Raw genomic sequence first — 21,367 nt, 5'->3', positions numbered from 1 at the left:
GTGAGGAAGTTGACTCTGGAAAGTAACGGTTCATTTCTTTCTTTTTTCTCCTTTGGGCAGCACCCATTTTTATCATCAGCCAAGCCTCTCTCCAGCCTGACCCCTCTGATCACCGCAGCAAAGCAACTGAGGCAGCAGAGGAGGAGATGAAGCACTGGAGGACAAATTCTAGTCACAGTAGTTAGTTAGGACAATTAGTTAGTTATGGTAGTTAGCAGTGCTAGTTAGTTATGGTAGTTAGCAGTGCTAGTTGGTTAAGGTAGTTAGGACAGCCTGTTTGTTACGGTTCTTATGACAGCCTGTTTTGCATGGCAGTTTTTTGAATAAAAACTCTCTTAAACCTCAACTCCTTTGACGTGTCCCTTCCTTCTACCTGTGTGACTCAGCTGCCTGGAGCAATGTGAGGGGAGAGCGGGCCCAGCCTCGCCCAGAGCTGAGCCCCAGCAGAGCCCTGGCAGAGCCCAGAGCAGCCTCGGCATCTGCAGAGTCAGCCTGGAAGGAGGCGCTTGGAGCCTTCTCGGCTGCACCCGACTCTTGGTTACAAACTGTGTCTCAGGGCTCACCCCCAGATTGGGGTGGCCCTGAAAGATGGAAATGTCTCTCCTCCAACCCGTGCCTTAAAAGAAAGGCTCAGTAGTCTTCAGTCCTCTGGTCTCAAGGGAGTTTATTGTGTGTTATCTAAAAGATTTTCTTCCTGAGCTGCTGCGGTCTGTTCAGCAGGTCAGACAAAGGCACACACTGACTCCCAGGGGGCTGGTGCCATCTTTTATATCATCCATGACGTGTTAAATGTTTATGGTTTTACCCCAATGCCCACCACCTATATTGAATGGTGACTTTCTACTCTAAACCAATCTGTGAGTGCCAACATCAGCATGAACATGGAGGTTAGGAAGGAGAAAGAAGGAGGACAGGGCACGCCCAAGTCCCTCCATCTTAGAACTTCTGACCCCCATGTACAAAACTCAGACCCCTCTGTACAAGGCCTAAAACCCCCCTGTACAGCACTCAAAAGTTCTTCCTTTCACTTTGTGACTACTTCTACTATAATATCTAAACTTTTGTGATTTCTTGTTCTTCCTGCAAAGTTGGTAAATTGTTCCATGGGTCAGATTCAAAGCCACAGGGGTTTCCGGCTGCATGCCAGGGTCTCAAATGCTTCTGACCTGGGCCCAGACCATCCAAGAGTGTCCAAGGGACATTCTGGGTTCCGACAAGAACAGGATCATGAGAAGTCAATGAAGAGCCTTGAATGCAGCTTTCCCCACGCCTCCCTCCTTCCAGCTGCACCTCCTCCCCCGGCAGTGCAGGAGACAGGGAATGGGGCCGTGCTCAGTTCATCCCCCGTGGCTTCTCCCTCTGCCCAGGGACAGGAGTCGTTCCCCTGCTGCAGCCTGCGCTCTCTCCCACCGGAGACTTCTCCAGGAACTTCTCCAACCGGAGTCCATCCCCTGGGGCACAGCCCCCCTCCAAGTGCTGCAGCGTGGGTCACTGAGCCACGGGGTCAGTCCTTCCAGGACAGGCTGCTCCAGCGGGGGCCCCTCTGTCCACGGGTCACAGCCTCCTCTCAGGCATCCCCGTGCTCCAGCCTGGCTCCTCCAGGGGCTGCAGGGGGATCTCTGCATCCCCATGGATCTGCAGGGGGGATCTCTGCATTCCCATGGATCCCTGCATCCAGCACCGCCGTCTTTGGAGGCACCAGGAATAGGCTGAGCTCTGCCTGAAACTCTTCTTATATTCCCCACACCCTTCCCGGCACAGGGAGGGTTTTACCTCCTCACAGCTCCCCGGGCTGGGTTTGCAGCCCCTCCTCATGTGGGATCTCTGGGGCTTTTCCTCCCCACTGCATTCCTGTGCCATGGAGCCATTCCAAATGGCCTCTTCCACGAGGTTCTGTGGCAAGAATTTGTTCTCCCTGGTCCCTGTCCACAGCTCAGTGACTGGGGCAGGAAGGACAAGGAGAGTTAGAAACAGGGAGAAGGGAAAAGGAAAAGCCAGGAGAGGAAGGAAGAAGAAAGAACGAGGGAGGAAGGAGATGGGAAAAAATGTAGATGGATGAAGGAGAGAATGAGGAGAGGAAGCAGGGCAGAGAAGAAGCTGGGATTTGTGTCCGTGCCATAGGGAAGGGGAAGGAGATCCCCACAATCCATCCCTGGCAGGATGGCGTCAGCAGCGAGGTTGTCCTGCAGCCAGGGGCGATGCTGGGCTGGGAGATGGAGCAGGAGAGAGGGGCAAAGGGGCAGTGACTTCCTCCTCACCTGCCTGGCTGTCCCAGTCTGTAGCGTCCTGGCGCTACCGAGGCCCTTGGAGCGTCCGGCACTGACGAGCCTGAAGCTCACGGCGACTTTATAAAGCTGACAAAGTAGGCAGGATGGGTCTTTGTAGGATCTCCAGCAAACTGGGTTTATTGGAACAGGAACAGGGCACAGAGCTGAATAGGGACCAGGGACAAAGACAGGCTGCAAGCTGAGGGCACAGGGGGTTTTTATATGGGGTAGTGAGGGTGGAGCTGAGGGTCAGGGTCCAATGGATATGGGGGAAAATGGTGCAAAGGAGGGGTTAAGGGTCGTGTCAGCTAATAGGGAAACAGAGGCAGGGAAATGCAGTAAACTTGGGCCAGTGGAGGGACAGAGAGAGGAGAACATTCTAGGGACTAACCAAAATAGGTGACAGGGGTTGAATTGGGGTAATTAGGCCAACGGGCCAATGGGGTAACATAACTTTACAGAAATCAGCATGTGCCTGCAAAGATCTATGGGAGAAGCAAGCTTCTCCCCATAACCTTGAAATCTCTTCTTGTTTGGGACTAGTCCTCCACAGCTGAGGGACTGAGATTCTGATGGTAGGCTCCTGGGCCTCCACAGCAGTGCATCTTCCTTTTCCTTGTTTTCATTGCAGCGTCATTCTCCTCCACCCAGATGAAATTGAGGATTGGCAATGGCTTGCAAGAAAGCAAGGGGTGAGTACCTTGGGTTTGGTGAGAAATGAGCCTCATGCTTTAGAATTTTTAAAACTTTAAGAAGGCATAATTAGAGACAAATCAATAACAGCTCTGGGTTCCTGGCGATGGCCAGAGGCACACTGGTTAACCATAGCAACTCATCTACTTTTTCCGTTGTATTGTTCAAAAACATATTGATAAAGGTTATACGTATTCAAACATTTCTTTGAACTCATTTACTTGTTCCAGGAACTCTTGAAGTTGGTTTGAGCCCCAAGCCGCCTTTCTAGAGTACGTGCAGGAATCGTGGATTGTTGTTCTGAGGGTTGTGTGTCACTTCCTCACAACAGCCCCCTGATCCCTGGTTTCAGCTGTGAGTCTGTAGGCCCCAAGTTGGGCAACTCCCTGGGGGCTCCCCTGGCAGGGGAGACCCTCCTGGAGCAGTTCTATGTCAGGAAGGAGAGACGCATTGGACTTTTTTGGTCTTCAGCTTCTGTTTATTGTTACCTTATCAAAACTTCATCACACTGTCTGCACCAGACTCTGCGAGCAGGAAAAACAGCACAAAAGTGACTAACAATCTCTTTTTACAAGGCATTTTGAGTCTAATCAAAAACTAAGCTACCCAGTTAAGAAGGGACACCTAAATTATTTTCCTTTCTAACCCAATAACTGAGCCCTAAAGACCCGGATTTTTCATGTGGATTTTTCTACCCAATTACAAGATACCACCTAAAGGCAAGAAGAAAGAGGAAGAAGAAAGAAGAAGGGAACTCAAGACAACACCCTATATCCTCCATCTTGAATCCATCTATAACATACTAAAAATCCTAAAACCTAAATGTCTCACCCATGTGAAATACTACACTAGTCTCTACAATCTCTACAATCTCTTTCACACTTTTGTGGTTTCTAGTTTACCTTGAGGCTTTGGAAGTTTTCTCCATGAACGAGGGTCAAAGTCAGTGCTCCCCTGGGGGTCAGGACACCCCAGAGACGACAGAGAAATATTCCCAGTGCCCTGGGTTTCCACATCAGCAGGCGACAGTTATTGACAGTCGAAGGGTCAGCGGCAGGGGTCCTCATCACACCCGTTCCTTAAATGTTATCTGGCCATGCAGACGGTTTTAGCTACTTCCACAAGTACTTTAAATCAACATTAGCTGTTTCACAAATATCTCTGAGTTACTCTTGTCAGTTAGTTACAAAAATAAAAGCATTAGTTATTATTTCACAACTGCAGCAACTTCTGCAAAAGTTAACATTCTAATGCACAACATGTAGCATCCACTTCAATACTTTGCAAAAGCCAAAACTATAATGTATGTTTTTCACACTGTCCACAAACGAAAATATCATTCATGAATGATGTTCTGAGGATTTGAGTGACACAGGGGCCAGGGCACTGGCCACAAAATGCTGACAAATTATACTACAGCAAAAGTAGATAAAAGTGATTACAAACTGTACTGTATCAAAATCGTTGTGATTCGGAATAAGTTGAAGAAGTCAAGACAAAATAGCAAAAGCCACCAACTACATAGTTCTTTATAACAAACCCAGGGCAGGTTTTTCCCTTGCATGGAGCACTTGGGCCTTCCCCGGGCCCCTTCTGCCCTCTTGCAGAGCCAGTGGCATTTTCCACCACCCACAGTTTGTAACCAAGAGTCGGGTGCAGCCGAGAAGGCTCCAAGCGCCTCCTTCCAGGCTGACTCTGCAGATGCCGAGGCTGCTCTGGGCTCTGCCAGGGCTCTGCTGGGGCTCAGCTCTGGGCGAGGCTGGGCCCGCTCTCCCCTCACATTGCTCTGGGCAGCTGAGTCACACAGGGAGAAGGAAGGGACACGTCAAGGGAGTTGAGGTTGAAGAGAGTTTTTATTCAAAAAACTGCCATACCAAACAGGCTTTCATAAGAGCCGTAACAAACAGGCTGTCCTAACTACCTTAACCAACTAGCACTACTAACAACCATAACTAACAAGCACTGCTAACTACCATAACTAACTAGTTCTCCTAACTAACTACTGTAACTAAACGCTGTCCTCCAGTGCTTCATCTCCTCCACTGCTGCCTCAGTTGCTTTGCTGCGGTGATCAGAGGGGTCAGGCTGGAGAGAGGCTTGGCTGATGATAAAAATGGGTGCTGCCCAAAGGAGAAAAAAGAAAGAAATGAACCGTTACTTTCCAGAGTCAACTTCCTCACAGGCTCTGTTGCAACAGGACAAAGGGAAATGGTCTGAAACTCAGGAGAGGGAAGCAGGCTCAGATTAAGTCTGAGGCAGAATTTTTTTTAGCGGGAGAGAGGAGAAGCACTGACAGAAGGTGCCCAGAGATGTGGGAGGTGCCTCCTCCCTGGGAACATCCAAGCTCAGGTCAGGCAGGGCTCTGAGCCACCTGAGCTGCTTGAAGATGGCCCTGCTCGCTGTGGGGCCCCAGGTGCAGATGACCTTGAAAGGCCCCTGCCAAGCCAAACCAGGCGAGGATTCTGCTTGCTTTGTGTGTGGAAAGCAGCGAGACCGGAGACCATCGGAGGGGGCCCCACAAGAAAACCCCTCCCTGGCGCTGCTGCTTCCCCTGCAGCCGCTTGGCATTCACCTGCAGCAGCTCCTGGGCAGACCAGCGCCGCTCCTCGTCCGGCTCCAGGCTGCACTCGAGGAAGTCCCGCAGCAGAGCCGACAGGCGCCTGGGCTCCTGCAGCTGCGGGGTCCCGTTCTGCCGGATCAGAGCGCGAGCCTGCAGGAAAAGCAAACTCAGCGCTCTGCCAGCTTCCTTCCCACCCACAAGTGCTCACATCGACCCCGGCTTCCCAGCCCCAGCTCCAGGGGCACTTTCCTCCCTGGCAGAGATGCTGCTCACAGCTCATTTTTCTATGCCAACCAAAAAACCCAAACCCTGGTGCTGCCACAGCCATTGTAAAGAGCTGGTGCACTTGCTTCACATTTTCAGGTCATCCTCACAGCCAGAAGAACTGCAACAACGTAAATCCCAAGGCAAATTGTGTCTGGAGACTGCAGAATATGTGTCTGTGTTGAGACTCCAGTCCTCTGGGAATTCCCTTCCCCATGTGCAGAAACCTCCAGCTGCTGCTCCCAGTGCAGGGTCACCCTGTGCTCACAGGCCTCTGCAACCACTGGAGAATTGGCCTCTTACCATGGCCCTCGTTTCCCTGAAGTAAGGAGGTTCTCCTTCCACCATCTCGATGGTCACAATGCCAAAGGACCAGATGTCCACCTTGGGGCCGTAAGGAGAACTGGTGACAACTTCTGGGGCCATCCAGTGAGCAGTGCCCACCATGGAGCTGTGCTGGTCCTGCTAAGGGCTGAGCTGAGCGCTGAGGCCAAAATCAGCTGAGGACAGAAACAAACACGGTCAAAGGCAGCTGGAATGAGGAAACCAAGCACAAAGACTCCCCGCTCTCAGTCTGAGAATGCAGCAGTGAAGTCAGCTGGAAAAGTCCTCAGGGCTGTAGCCAACGAAAGATGGAACTGAACTGGACCCTTAAAGAAACCCTCAGCTTTCATGGAGTTGCTTTTACTGATTCCCTTGGAGATTTAGATCCCAACTCCTGCCCCTCTGGGAGGGCCATTCCCAGAGCAAAGGCACCCCTGACAGCCTGCTCCTCTCCTGAGCTCTCTGCAGGGGCAGCCGCTCTCAGCTGGCAGCAGGGGCCGGGCAGTGCCCCCAGCAGCCCTTGTGGAGCTCTGGCCGTCACTGGGAAGCAGCCCCACAGCTGCACCCCGGGAGCGCCGTGCCTGGCCAGGAACACCCACCCAGCTTGACAGAGCCGTCCATTCCCAGAAGGATGTTGGAGCTCTTCAGATCTCTGTGGATCACCCGGTTCGAATGGAGGAAATGCAGGCCCTGCAGACACTGAGAGAGAACAAGAAACACGAGGGTAAAAACCAATGGCCGGAATATATCACACAAGAAAGGACAGTTTAGAATTCTGCCAGCAGCGACTTTGCTCTGACAGGCCAGGAGTGCAGTGCAGACAAGCTCCAGGCAAACGGTTCAAGGCAAAGCTGAGAACAGCACATCAAATCCAAAACAGACAGAGAGTGCCACAACAGCAGGAAAGAGAGCAAGAACAGAGTAGAAGTGCAGTGCTGCTGGCAGGCCGTTCACTGCAGGGGCTCTTTCTTCTCCAGCTCATGAAAACAACAGAGAAACAAAGCCCTGAGCCTGGAGCCACTCCTGCTCTCAAGCCCTCTTGGGAAGGACCATCGTGTCCAAGCCTGGGCAGTCACAGGCAGGATCCCTCACCTCCCAACTGACAGCTGCCATCTCTCCTTCAGCCATGCGTGTCTGTCTGACAACGTCCTGCAAAGTTCCTCCATCCATGTATTCCATCACCAGCCAGAGATCTCCATCGACAAGGAAGCTGGAAGAGGAAAGCAGTGGCATGGAGACCAATGTGCAGTGCTCAATTCCCCCATGGAAAAGCCTGGAGTGGAGTTTTGTTGCCAGGTCACTTGTCAATGAGGACAGAATCCGATGGAGAGACATTCCTGCCAGGCTGCACAGCCCTTGGGATCTGCACAGTCTAAAGGAGGAGACCCCTGTGAGAAAGGAGAGGTCTGAGATGGCAAGCAGGTGAAAAATGCAGTTTAGCAAAGGCCCAGATCAATGTGGAACCACAACACTGGCCCCCAGCTGGTTCAGCTTCTGAACTCAGCAGTTCCACCCTTCCCTGCAGAACAAGGCAACACAGCTCCCAGGGTTATCCAGGGGAGGAGGCCGGGCAGCACTTGGGACAAAAGGGGTCAGAAAACCTTTCAGAAAGTCCCTTCAGAAACAGGCAAGGCCAGTGACAAATGGGCAAACGAGGCATTTCTGGGAACAAGAACCTGGTCTTCCTGGCATCTGCAGCAATGGGAAAGGACTGGGAAGAAGAAGGCAAGGGAAATAATTTCTGCTGTGGTTTATCAGCACTTGTTGTAAGACACAGAAAACAGGGTCAACTTGAAGGGAAAACCAAACCAAAGCAACAAAAGCACACGGAGGGAGCGAACTGCCAGGCTGTTGTTTTGGGAAGAATCTGCTGGGTCAGGCATTTTCAAATCAGGCTACAGACTATGGATGCCAGGAAAGGTTAAGGCAGGGCCCAGGCACGGGATAAGGCCTGAAGCACTCACCTGTCCAAAGAGCTGACAATGTTGGGGTTCTTCTTGTCCTTCAGGAGCAGGAGCTCATTCACAGCTCGTTCCCTGTTCTGCCCTCTCAGACTCATTTTCTTTATGGCCACCTGAAGGGACATTGCAGACCTTTAACTGGAGGAGTCTGTGGCAGGAGGCCACAGCAAACACAGAGCGAGTCTTTTTGGGGCGACGGAGCCGGGCTGTGTCCAACTGCCTTGGGATGGGACACCAGAGCTCAGCAAGTGCCATTCCCACAGCCCATTGCTCTGCTCGCTGGGGGCTGCTTACAGGACACATGGCCAGAGACATTTGGCCTTGCAAGCCCTGCAGAAATGGCCCCTCAGCTGTCAGCCTCCAAGCTCTAACCACATTCTCTGCACCTACAGTCTTCTCATGTGGCCTCAACACTCTCATTATTGTTCAAACACACTTTGCAAGCAGGAGGTAATTCTGGTTCTGTGCAAACAGAGCAAAACAGCCAGGAACCCTTTAGCAGTTCTATGGGATTGGGTCATGATTTCAGATGCAACTGCTCTGGTTGGGATTGCACAACAAAGCAAACACACACATCCATTGCCCTCCTTGCATTCCTTTGGGCACTTCAGAAGGACCAAGTCTGTCCCAGCTGTGCTCATCAGGCTGAGACGGCTCTGCCTGCAGAGGAGCAGCCTGTGCAGGAAAGCTCTGCTGGCCCCCAAAGCTGCAGCCACAGCTCCCAGCAGAGGGGAGAGCCCTGGAGAGCTGCCAGACGTGCTGGGCGTGTTGACACTGACCTCTCCTCCAGTGGCCCTGTCGAGTCCTTTCGAAACGGTTCCGAAAGCCCTGGAGACAAAACAGCAGAGAAGAAAGAAGCTGCGCTTTAGGCCCTGGCAGTGACAGCCAGCCCAGACAGGAGATCTCTGCTGCCTGCAGCGTTCACAAACACCTGGGGGCATCGACCCTTCCAACAACAGTGCAGCAGCCACCAGCCCTCTGCCATGCAAGGTGTGCCAGAGAAAACTGAGACCCAACACCAAGGAATTGGGCTGGAGCAAATCCCAAATGTCCACGCTGCACTGCTTTAGTTCAAAACCTGAAGTGAGCAATGGGTGTCTAAAGAACTGGAAAAGAATGCATTCCATCCTTTCCCATTTCCTGCCTAAGCCCTGCAGGATCCACAAGGGCCCTGCCATCAGGCAGGTGATGCATTTTCCCCCAGAGTGCATCAGCTCTGTGTCTGTTGCTGAATGTCTGGGCTCTACTACCTGTGCTGGAATAGAGCACTTATTATTTCAGCTCTGGTTTCTGTTTCTAAACCATTAGGTTGTTAATCCTGACCGCAGGATATTTTTTGAAGCAAAATATTTGAAAGAAATCTCCTTGAGAACTGTTTTCTGACAGTCACCAGATGGTGAGTGGCTCTTTTAGGCAATCCAATTCCAGGGACAGAAGATCTTCCAGGTCCTGCTCCTTGCTGCAGGCAGGACACTGCCAGCCTCAGGGGCCTTTGACAGTGCCTTGTGAGCACAGGTATCAATTCTGATCAGGACTGAGGGACAGCAGGATGGCGCCCCAGTGTCTGGAGGTGTTTGGAGCTCTCCTGACTTCTCACTTGATCCTGCACCAGCACAACACCTGGGCCTGCTTGTGCAGAAGTAACTGCCGTGCACTTACCCTTGGCCAATCTGCTCCACTTCCAGGTATTTCTCGGCAGGCTCCGCCAGGCTCATGGTGTTCCCTGAAAGAAACCACGTGGAAGACGCTCCCTCCCAGAGTGAGACCCCGCCTTGCAGCAGAGCCAGAATGCAGCCCCCCTCCCTGGGGCCGTCAGCCCCTTGGTCTCAGCTGGGGAAGGACAAGAAATGACCCTGGCACATTCAGCTGCAGAGCAGCACTGGGTGCAGCTGATGCCGAGACACACACACAGCACCCTGCTCTGGCACACAGCAACAGAGCAGACGTACTCAGCTGCATCAGGCACCACTCCCCTCTCCCCTCTGGCTGCAGGGCTGTGCTGCTGTCAGAATGTTCAGCCCAGGATACCACAGCCGAGGGAGGTTCAGTGTCCTCTTCCCAAGCACAGGGAGCTTCTCCGTCCTCTTCCCAAAACGCTGCAGGTTCTCCGTCCTCTTCCCAAAACGCTGCAGGTTCGCCATCATCTTTCCAAGCCAGGGGACGTTCACTGTCCTCTTCCCATGTTGGGGGAAGTTCACCCTCCTCTTCCCAAGCCACAAGATGTCCTCTGTCCTCCTCCCACGCCAGGAGATGTCCACTGTCCTTGTCCCACACCGCAGGAGCCTCGCCGTTGTGTTCCCACAGCGCGGGATGTTCGCCCTCGTCTCCCAGAGCAGCGGGAAGTTCACTGTCATCTCCCGGCACTGAGGGACGTTCAGCATTGTCCCCTGGAACAGCGGGAAGCTCACTGCTGCCTTCCTTCCCTTTGGCCTCCTCTTTGGAAGCAGAGGGAGCCAGAGGAGGTGCTGGTGCTGCTTTTGTGCCCTGTGGACAGACGGCAGCGTGAGGGACGGGAAGTTCTGTTTCAGTTATCACCTTATTTACCCTCAGCTGCACATCCAGCTGCACTAAGCAGAAATTGGGTTCGGAGCTGTTCAAACTAACAATGGGCTAAAGTTGACATTGCCCCTTATTGTTGGGAATTCGATATTCCATCGTGGCTAGAGCCAGCAAGCAATGCTCTGCCTGCAAAGCCAGACCTGCAGCCCTTCAAAAGCTCTTCAGCAGAAAAGGAGAAAACTCCCAGGGATCCCTTTGCTGCTGCAAGGACACTGGCAGGAACTTTCCTTCAGCCTCCCAGGCTGGCACTCGGCTGCCACATGCTGAGCTCACAACTTGCTGCACAATTCCAAACACCAAAGGTTCCTTTCCCACTCACCAAAGGAGGAGCTGCTCGGGATCCACTCATGAGGTGCCCTGCAACAGGAGAGGGAACGTGAACCAGACTCTGTCAGGAAAAAAACTGCCTGTGGTGGGAAATGCCCCGGAGCAAGGCAACCCCGAGAGAGCATTTTGCTTTCACAGCGTCCCTCCAGGAGCCACAGTCCCTTCACACAGCAAGAGAACAGCACAAAATACTGGGCTGGGTCAGCTCTTGGCTGGACAGGCAGTTCCAGGCTCTGCTGCCACAGACTGCCCGCTTGAGGGAACAGAACCCCCCAGGGCTCATTGCAAATGCTGTGCACGCCCCGCTGGCTGCAGACACCCCCTTTTCCAGCTGCAGCTGCTGCCAGGAGCTCTCCCAAAGCAATGGTGTCTTCATGGCAATTTGGTTACAAAGTCAGCTCAGGCCCAGAGGAAGAACAGCAAGCACACAGCAAGCCCAAAGCCACAGCACCGAGGGAAAACCTCGACTTACGTGCCAAGTGGGTTAAAAAATACCCCGCATACGCCACAGAGTACAGCGTGCAAACTGCAGCAGCCACGTGCTGGATCATTTTGGCTGCGCTGCACACGTCTGCAGACTGTAGCCCTGCAAGCACAGAAGGACACCTGTCAGGGGTGGGCTGGCTGCTGAGAATGCCTCGGGCAGGAGGATCCTCCGGCAACGAGCAGTGCCCAGAGCCACTCTGGACACTGAGGCCTCCGTGTGCCACAGCAACGGGAACACCTCGGGGACGTGGCAGTGCTCCTGTGACATCACAGCAGCAGCTCACGCAGAAACCGCCTGGAAGGTTCTCCTGTGTCACAAAGGAGCACAAAGAACCCTCCCAGGGCACAGCCTGTTGCCCAAAGGATCCAGGAGGAGCTCTGAAAATGCAGCAAACAAGGACACCCCATAGCCCAGCCTGAACACTGAGGAGGAACAAGGACGGCACCAAAGCAGAGCAAACATGACCTTTAGTCACTGACACTTCTGGCTAAAACCAGCAAGCCGTGTTCCATCTGGGATCTTTGTTCTCGTTCTAAAAACAAGCAAGGTTCTCCACTCTAAATATAGAGAAGGCAGGAACTGGGCAGGAGGTGGGATGAGGAAGGAGGAGGAGGGAGAGGGGAAAAGGAGGAGCAGGAAGAGGAGGAGCAGGAAGAGGAGGAGCAGGAGCAGGAAAAGGAGGAGAAACAGGCGGTTCCAGTGCCCCCTGTGGCCACAGCACCCTTGGCCCTGGGACCATCGCCCCCAGCTCATCCTGCATGTGGGAGGGCAGGGGGAACTCGTCCCAAATCTATCGGGAAGTCCCTGAGAGCGTTTTTTTATTGGGGTGTGTTTGGAGCTTGCAGATTGTGGAATTGAGCCCCAAATATCGTCTGGGAGGCCCAAATAAACCCTCTGAGGATTTTTTCTCTCTGTGTGTGTGTAGGTTTGGATCTTGCAGGACCCCAAAGCTGAGCCCCTTGGGGGGATCTTTGGGAGTCCACGTGGCCATTGCCCAGGGCCACCAGGGGGAGGACATTGGTCCTGGGGACCTCCGGGGGAGCAGAGGAGAGGAACTCCTGGGACCCCCGGAGTGGGGGGAGCAGAGAGGGGTGATCCTGGAGCTGGGGGAACCCCGGCTGGCTGGAAAGGGGGGGAGCCTAGAGAGGAGGGACCCCTGGGACCCCTGGGACCTCAAAGTAGAGCATCAGGGCAGAAGGGACCCCATGGACCCCCAAAAGTCCCTGGATCATCCCTAACCAGGACGCCGGAGAAGGGGGAGCCCCTGGAGCCATTGGACCCCCATCATCCCAAGGAAAGGAAACCTCTGGAATGCCAAAAGTGGAGAGATCAGAGATCGGGAACTACTGGGAGAGTTGTTTTGGGCTGAACCTTGATATAGTGGAGATTTCCATGGACACAAGACTCCTGCTGAGTTCTAGGGATGGACTTGGGCAGTGAGGAGCCTCTACTCCAAGGTGCTCCCACCTTGGTTTTCCCCAAAGCAGGATTTGTCATTCCCAGGGTGTGGCTGGATGGAGAAGGAGGAAAAGCCCTGGAGATCCTGCAGGAGGAGGGGCTGCAAACCCAGCCCAGGGAGCAGTGGGGAGGAAAGAGCTCCCCTGAGCCAGGAACGTGGCCGGAGATCCATCTGGAGCTCGGAGCTGGTGGAGAAGCCTCATGGCAGGGAGAAGCCCCACAAGTGCAAGGAATGTGGGCAGGGTTTCAGCTGGAGCTCCACCCTGATGGAACACCAGAACACCCACACTGGGGAGAGGCCCTGTGAGTGTGGGGAGTGTGGGGAGAGCTTCAGTGGGACCTCTGACCTCACCAAGCACCACAGGATCCACACTGGGGAATGGCCCTATGAGTGCTTGGAATGGCAGAAGAGCTTCAGGTGGAATTCAGAGATTGTCACTCACCAGCACTTCCACACCAGGAAGAGGCCCTGTGAGTGCCCCGAGTGCAGGAAGAGCTTCGTGCGCTGCTCCAGCTCCATCCCCCATGGGAGGATCCACGTTGGATGATCCCCAGTGAGCTCCGTTGGGCAGAGCCCCGGTGACCCCGTTCTGGGTGATCCCGGTTGGGTGGGGGAAGGTGTTGGAGAGATTTCTTTCCCCTCTGCTTGTCCTGGTGTGATCTGGTTGGTAATAAATTCCCTCCCTGTGCCCGGGCCGGGTCTGTTGTGCCCGTGCCGGATTTGTTGAGGGATCTCTCCCGCTCCTTGTCCCCAGGCAGGAACCCTCGGTTCCATTTGCTGTCCCTGTGCGGCTGCGGGGGGCAGGGACAGAGCGGCTCTGGGGGGTGCCTGGCATGGGGCCAGCGTCACCCCTCGCCACGGGCACCCCTGAGACCCCGCGCAGCCGGGCACACATTTCTGGGCACAGCTGAGCTCCCAGCTGCGCAGCGCCCCAAGGCTCCCCGTGCCTGGAAAAGCCCCAGCCGGGGCTGCAGCGTCCCGGAACCGCTCAGCCAATCCAAACGCAGCCAAAACGCGCTGCAGCCAATGGGAGCGCGAGGAGTTGAGGAGTCATCGGTTGTGTGGCAGAGCCTCGGCAATCGGTGCCCAAAAGTGCTCGGAGCCAATGAGAGCGCGCGGCGCTGCTGAGCCCGCGCTGCTCCGGACTGGTGCTGCCAGCGCAGCGCGGCCGCTCTGGGGCTGGTGCTCCCTGGGCGGCGCTGGCCATGGGGCGAGTGGCGGCAGCTGGGGCCGTACTGGTGGCACTGGTGGTGCTGGGAGCCCCCCCGGCTGCGGGCGCGGAGCTCTCGGGAGAGCGGGGGGGGGCGGGAGGCGGTGGGACAGGGGGGAGAATGGGGAAAAGGGGGCGGTGGGAGCGCGAAATTGCAGGGGGAGGAGGAGGAGGGGACCCCGAAAGGAAGAGCGGGAGGGGCTGAGGATGGGGGGCAGGTGAGGAAGGGTCGGGAGAGGGTGGGAAAGTGGGGAAAAGGCGAGGGTAGGACCCCAAAACTGAGAGGGAGGGGGGGCTGGGGATTGTTAGAAAAGGGTGGGAAAGGGGGGGAAAGAGGAGAATGGGATCCCAAAAGTGAGTTGGGAAGAGGTTGGAGGTAGAAGGGGAGAGGATGTGGAAGGGTAAATGGGGGAAGGGTGGAAAAGAGGAAGTGGCAGCTGGGGCAGGAGGGATCCATGGGTGCCCTGGGCCACGGGCGGTGTGGAGTGGGGATCCAGGGTAGATCCCGGAGCTCTGGGGCTGGTGGGGGGCACCCCCGGACCTGTGTCCTGCACACACAGGGGTGTTCCAGTACGTGGGAAAGTCCGAGTGTCACTTCATGAACGGCACGGAGAAGGTGAGGTACCTGAGCAGGTTCATCTACAATCGGGAGCAGTACGCGATGTGCGACTGCGACGTGGGGCACTTTTTGGGGTTCACCCCCTATGGGGAGACAGCAGCCAGGTATTGGAACAGCGACCCAGACGTTATGGAGCAAAAAAGGGCTGCGGCGGACTGGCTGTGCCGGTACAACCACGAGTATCTCAGCCCGTTCCTCACGGAGCACGAAGGTGAGCGCGGGGCAGAGCGTGTCCCCTCGGGCCCTGCCCTGGCAATGACCCTGGAGCCCCTCAAAACCTCCCTGGAATCGGCCCAGAGCCCTCAGCCCTCCTTGTGCCCATCCCCGAGACCTTGTGTCCCTGCCACTGACCCCCGTGGCTCTCCCAGTCCATCCCAGTCTCTCCCAGTGCCTCCCGGCTGTCCATCTCAGCCTAGCGTGGTGCTGCCGCCTCTCAGCCAATCAGAGCGCGTGTCTCTGATGACTCATCAGTTGCCAGGCAGACCCGGAGCGCCGAGTGCCCCGCACTGGACTCGGCCTCCCAGTGCCGCGCACTTCGTTCCCAGTTCCTCCCAGTGCCGCCCCAGTCCCTCCCAGTCCATTCCCAGTTCACTCCTAGACCTCCATCCTCCCTCCCAGTGCCCCCATCCCCTCCCATCTCTCTGAGTGCCACCCCAGTCCTTCCCAGTCCATTCCCAGTCCCTCCCAAGGCCACCCCACCCCTCCCCTCTCTCTCCCAGTTTTCCCCAGCTGATCCCAGTCTATCCCCGCTCTCTCCCAGTGCCTCCCAGCGCATCCATCTCGCTGGTGCCCTCGAGCTCCAAGCCCGGGGCTGCTCCGTGATGGATTTCTACCCTGCCCACACCCAGCTGAGGTGGTTCCAGGGCCAGCAGGAGCTCTCTGTGGAGGCCACCGACATGGTCCCCAACAAGGACTGGACCTACCAGCTCCTGGTGCTGCTGGAAACACCCCCCTGGCCCAGGCTCACCTGCAGCTGCCAGGTGGAGCATGTCAGCCTGGAGCACCCCCTGAGCTGGCACTGGGGCACAGGGGAGGAATTGGGGGCGCTGAGAGAGCCACTGGGATGTGCTGGGAGCAACTGGGAGGGAGTTGGAGACAGCCTGGTTTGAACTGGGAGAGGGGGTTCGAGGGTTGGAAAGGGTAAGAAGGGGTTAGGAGGATACTGGGGAGGGTGGGATGGGATTCTGGGGGTCCTGGTGAACACTGGGAGGGAGTTTGGGGGCGCTGGGTGTAATTGGGAGGGATTTGAGAGATCCTGTAGGGGATGGAAGGAGAGTGGGAATGACTAAATGAGGTTTGTGATGAAGTTGGTTGTGCTGGGAAGAGACTGGGAGTGAGTCTGAGTGAGTCCTGGTGGGTCTGGGAATGGACAGGGAGAGGGTTTGGGGGTCCTGGGGCTGTAGGGGAGCAACTGGAAGGGGGGGGTGCGATCCTGACAGGAAAGGGAGAGGCTTTGGTGGGTCCTGGGGAGATTGGGAAAGGATAGGGGGGAGGTTTCAGGGGGTCCTGGGTGGGATGGGGGGGATTGGGAGTGTGCTTGGAGGGGTTTGGGGTGTCTCTGAGAGGTTTTGGGGGACCCTGACCCCTGCAGACCCCCAGAGATGTCGCCGGACACCGCCCGCAGCAATATGCCAACGGGGATTGGGGACACAGAGTTGGGCTTCGTCTTCCTGGCGCTGCGGCTCGACTTCTACCTGCTCAAGAAGCTCAGGGGGGTCCCAGAGGTCGTGTCCCCCCTCCCCCAGAGCGTGTGTGCTCCTTCCCCGGGGCCCCCAGCCCGGTGTCACCCCCTTTTCTCTGCACACAGAGCTCCTGAGGCGCCAGTGGCCGCAGCCGCTCCCCGTGGCCTCGGGCCCGGCCGCGACCCCCCGCTCCATCCCCACGCTGATTTTGGGGGGGTCGTGTGTCCCCCCAGCCCTGCTGTCACTCTGCCCCCGCCCGCCTGCTCCCAGTCTTCCCAGTAAAGCTTCCCAGTTAAACCCAGCCCAGGTTATGGGGGGCAGTGGGGAGGGACTTGGGGGGACCCCACGCGGGGGCCGGGACTGAGCAGGGAGGGTGGGGTCCAGGTGGGGAACACTGGGTGCTGCGGGTCTGCCCGGCAACTGGTGAGTCATCAGCCCCGCTCGCTCTGATTGGCTGACTCTTGTCCATCGCGTTCTCTCATTGGCTGAGGAGAGGCCCGGGACTGGAGAGAAGCAACGGCAGAGATCCCGCCCCGAGCACCGGCACGGGGACAACAGACCCAGCCTGGGCACACGGAGGGAATTTATTACCAACCAAACACAGCAGCACAAGCAGAAGGGAAAGAAATCCCTCCAACACCTTCCCCCCACCCAACGGGGATCACCCACAACAGGGCTTATCCACGATGGAGAGACGGGGACAGCTGAGTTTAGACCAGAAGCCAATTTCATTGAGGGTACCAGGTGTTTATACAGGGTTTTACTTGTGTGGTGCTCAGATAGGGCTCGATGTTTGCTAACAATTTCCCATTGGTTACACATTCTTCATGACATCACGGCACCTGGGAACATTATCTTATCACAAAGTCTCACAACAGGTTGCTTGGTCACTTCTTGCCCAGGGAGACTTAAACTGTGTCTGTGTCTCCCACAGTTTCTGCTCAGTCAGGCCTCAGATATCGGCCCCTTTATCAGCTCCATTGTTTTCCTCTCTGTTTTATTCCCCATTCGGGGGCACCAGGGCTCTGCCCAACGGGGGTCACTGGGGATCATCCAGCCCGGATCCTCCCATGGGGGATGGAGCTGGAGCAGCCCACGAAGCTCTTCCCTCACTCTCTTCCCTCACTGTCTTCCCTCACTCCAAGCTCTTCCCTCACTCTCTTCCCTCACTGCAAGCTCTTCCCTCACTCTCTTCCCTCACTCGAAGCTCTTCTTTCACTCGGGGCACTCGCTGGGTGAATTGACGTGAAAAATGAAAAGCTTACAATTCTGATAGATTTGTAAGATTTGGTACGTATTTCAGCACCGCGCGTACGCCAGGCTTTTCCCTTCACTGGCCATGTGTGTCCCTGAAAACTCCGGATTCTTTTTTATTACTCTAGCTAATTTACATATTCATAGAATTTCACAATAGGTTCATGCATATTCATTCTTCTGATTTTGCCTTACACTTACAGCTAGTTACACTTGTACTCACTTTTTCTCAGAAAGTACAGAGAGAACTCCTGGGTCACTCTGCGATGTCTGTTTCAAGGTTGGAGGAGTCTTTCTTATCTCTTTAGCTTACAAATTTGCATTCTTTCTCTTTAGCTGGGGCAGTTTTGCTTGTGCTCCAGTTACTAGACTAAACAGCATATTTTACTTATGTTTGCAAGCACAAAGAGGAACATTTTACCTAAATCCAAAGGGATTTCTAGCCTGTTAAATTTTTACACTATCTCAGGGCTTCCCTTAGTGGTGCCTCCGTTGGTGTCTGGTCAAGTTTGAGCTCTGTGAGAAGCTCTTCCCACACTCCCCACACTCGTAGGGCCTCTCCCCGCTGTGGATGCGCCGGTGCAAGGTGAGACTGGAGTTGTGGTTAAAGCCCTTGCCGCAGTCGGGGCAGCGGAAGGGCCTCTCATCTGTGTGAATCCGCTCATGTTTGAGGAGAGTGGAGCTGGTGTGAAACCTCTTCCCACACTGGGGACACTCGTAGGGCCTCTCCCCAGTGTGGATGTGCTGGTGTCTTCTCAGCATATGGCTATGGCCAAAGCTCTTCCCACACTCCCCACACTCGTAGGGCCGTTTCCCAGTGTGGATCACCTGGTGCTGGATCAGGTTGGAGCTCCGGCTGAAACCCTTCCCACACTCCCCACACTCGTAGGGCCGTTCCCCAGTGTGGATCCTCTGGTGCTCGATCAGTTTGGAGCTGTGGCTGAATCCCTGCCCACATTCCAAGCACTCATACGGCCATTCCCCAGTGTGGATCCTCTGGTGATGGATCAGGTGGGAGCTCTGGCTGAAACCCTTCCCACACTCCCCACACTTGTAGGGCCGTTCCCCAGTGTGGATCCTCTGGTGCCGGAGCAGGGTGGAGCTGAAGCTGAAACCCTGCCCACATTCCAAGCACTTGTGAGGTTTCTCCCTGCCATGAGCCATCTCCACCAACTCCGAACCCCGGCTGGATCTCTGGCTGCCTTCCTGGCTCAGGGGGGCTCTTTCCTCCCAGCAGCTCCCTGGGCTGGGGTTGCAGCCCCTCCTCCTGCAGGATCTCCGGGGCTTTTCCTCCTCCTCCATCCAGCCACGCCCAGGAATGAAAAATCCTGGTTTGGGGAAAAAACAAGAGGAGCGCAACTTGGACTGGAGGTTGCTCCCTGCCCAAGTTTATCTTAAGAAGTCATTGGTAAGTTTTTGTACGTAAGAACCTCCAAAACACCAAGATTCAGCCCACAAATCCTGCAAACCTCAATACACACATCAAAAACATCCCAAACCCCACAATTCAGCAAAAACCTCCTCCAAAAGATAAAGATTCAGCTGCCACATAAAACCAAAGCACCAACATTTAGCCCAAGAAAGCTCAGAAACACCAAGATTCACCCCGTGAAAATCCTGGATCCCCCTGCACAGTCACCTGCTGCATGTGAGGGGAGCAGCGCTCCTGGGGCTGGGGGGAGGCTGCAGACACAGGGAGGGGTGGAACCTTGTGCTGCTTCCTGTTTCTGCTCCTCCTCCTGTGACTCTGCTCTTCCTCACACTCCTCTTCCTCCTGCTATTCCTCCTTCTCCTGCACAATCCCACCTTCTCCTGCCACGTCCATCCTTTGACCATTTTGTTCCTCAACGCTGCTTCTCCTTCCCTTCTCCTCCTGCCCCCAGGCCCAGCACCCACTGCCGGCTCCCTCTTCCCCCCAAACCCACAGTATCCCAGCGCAGGGGCAGGGATGGAGCTGGGGCAGGTCGGGCTGGGGCAGCGCTGGGCTCTCGGCCGCTTCCGCCCGCACTCGGTCCCCACTGCAGCCGCTCCCGCCAGGACAGCGCGGGGGGGCCCGGCCTTGGCGCTGCCCCACTCCCACCTCCCCAAATTCCCCTCGCGGGGGCGATGGGGCCGAGGGGGGGGCGCAGGTGGGCTCCAGGTGGGGAACGCTGGGAGCTGCGAGTCTGCCTGGCAACTGGCGAGTCATCAGCGCCCTGCGCTCTGATTGGCTGAGCTCTGCCTGAGGGCTGGGGCTGCAGCAAAAAGGGGACACCCTGCTCCAGGGGGGATGTCCCGAAAACGGGGGACCCCCATGAAAGGAACAAGAGGAAAGTGTCTTTACAAACAGATGCTGTGAATCTGCTCCGAGATACGGCCAGGCACCTGTGCATAAGGAAGTGACAGGAGAAGCCATCGGTTTCAGGAAATGTTATCAATTGATGACACAGACTGCTGCTCAGCCAAGGTCCTGCTCAATTCATGAACTTCCCGAAGAACAACAAAGACTTAACAGAGCCAGGAATATCGTCTTCTATACAATAGTGGGGTGCATATGAAGGGAGTATGTACTAGGTGGATTGGGAAGTCTGCACCTCTCCAGTACTTCAGCCAGTGGGGAAAGGGAGAGGGAGATGTGGCCAGGAGAATTGGGATGAAAAGGAGGCTGTGTCCTCCAACAACTGCAGAGATCCCATGGGGAATGTCCCATGGCCTCTCCCATTTCTAGGAATGAAATTACTTTTACAGGACTCCTCTGTCTGCTTTGTGGACAGAAACCTCTGCTGATGTCAATTTTCCCGCACACCCTGGGGCTCATCCGGAATTCCACCGTCCGGGGCGGTGGGCAGGGAGTGCAGCTGAAGGTGCCTCACCCACTTTGGGTGATCGGCTCCCTTGGCTGGCGGCGGCACCGGGGATCGATTGGGGACCCGGGAGTGACCAGGAGACAGACAAGGGACACATCAGGGGGGTCTGTGAAGAGTCAGCAGGGAGAGAGCACTGAAAATCTCAGCAGTGAGTGCACTGGGATCTTCGGGGAGTGAACATGGCAGGGCACCCAGGGAGGGGAGAAAAGGGAAAGCCAGGGAGGGGTCCTGGCCAAAGGGATGATGATCCCAAAATGTCTCTGAAGGGTCCCTTGGGAGAATGTTGAGGTAGTTTGCACATTCCCCCAGAGGTAATTAAGGACATGGACACCCAGGGGAGCAATAAGGGAAGAGGAGAAGGGATTTGGACAACAGGGGATGGATGGTGTTGGTGTGCTGGGAAGGGATCGGGTGAAGGGCAGTGTGCAGCAATATGGTGAAGGCAAGAAGCAGCAGGAGGAATCTATGTGGTGAGAAAAAGGATGATGGAGAAGGGAAGGAACAGAAAAATACAAAGGACTGGGATGTTTTTCAGCACTGTTATATGCTCAGAATTTGCCAGCTGATCCAGATCCTTTCCATCCCGGGTTTCCAGGAGAGGAAAAGAAGGAGGTCTGGATGCCAGGGGGTTTCTCTGTGGTGGGCAGCGGCAGCACCGGGCGCAGAGGTGCGGGACCGGGAGCACGGGCTGGGGGCCAGTGGGGAGCTGCGGGGCCGGGCAGGGGCTGTGGGGCAGCCGGGGCTCAGCACCGGGCGCTGCCTGACCCCACCAGCCCCGGGCAGGGCCGGCAGTGGCCCCCGGCCCCCAGGAGCCTGTGGGACGCCCCGGCCGCTGCCCGGCCCCGTGGAGCTGCC

At 55.7% G+C, this 21,367-nt stretch overlaps 1 protein-coding gene and 3 pseudogenes across 1 annotated transcript; 2 read left to right on the top strand and 2 right to left on the bottom strand.

Moving 5' to 3' along the window:
• The window catches only part of LOC137467576 (uncharacterized), a 441,429-nt pseudogene that overhangs the window by 223,958 nt on the left and 196,104 nt on the right, over positions 1–21,367 (bottom strand).
• LOC137467577 (zinc finger protein 850-like) overlaps positions 1–21,367 on the top strand; it is a 214,022-nt pseudogene that overhangs the window by 162,453 nt on the left and 30,202 nt on the right.
• On the bottom strand, positions 1,489–13,420 carry LOC137467578 (serine/threonine-protein kinase PAK 3-like; annotated as a pseudogene).
• LOC137467591 (class II histocompatibility antigen, B-L beta chain-like) lies at positions 14,104–16,546 on the top strand (the record flags this gene model as incomplete). The annotated part of the gene is given in 6 exon segments (XM_068179069.1): positions 14,104–14,215; positions 14,672–14,941; positions 15,491–15,538; positions 15,541–15,753; positions 16,330–16,454; positions 16,538–16,546. Coding segments are annotated over 6 exon segments (777 nt in total), but the record flags the coding sequence as incomplete, so codon positions are not given.

The sequence above is a fragment of the Anomalospiza imberbis genome, unplaced genomic scaffold (assembly GCF_031753505.1).
Source record: "Anomalospiza imberbis isolate Cuckoo-Finch-1a 21T00152 unplaced genomic scaffold, ASM3175350v1 scaffold_69, whole genome shotgun sequence".
NCBI classification, from domain to species: Eukaryota; Metazoa; Chordata; class Aves; order Passeriformes; family Viduidae; genus Anomalospiza; species Anomalospiza imberbis.
This window is presented reverse-complemented; position numbering and strand designations above follow the sequence as displayed.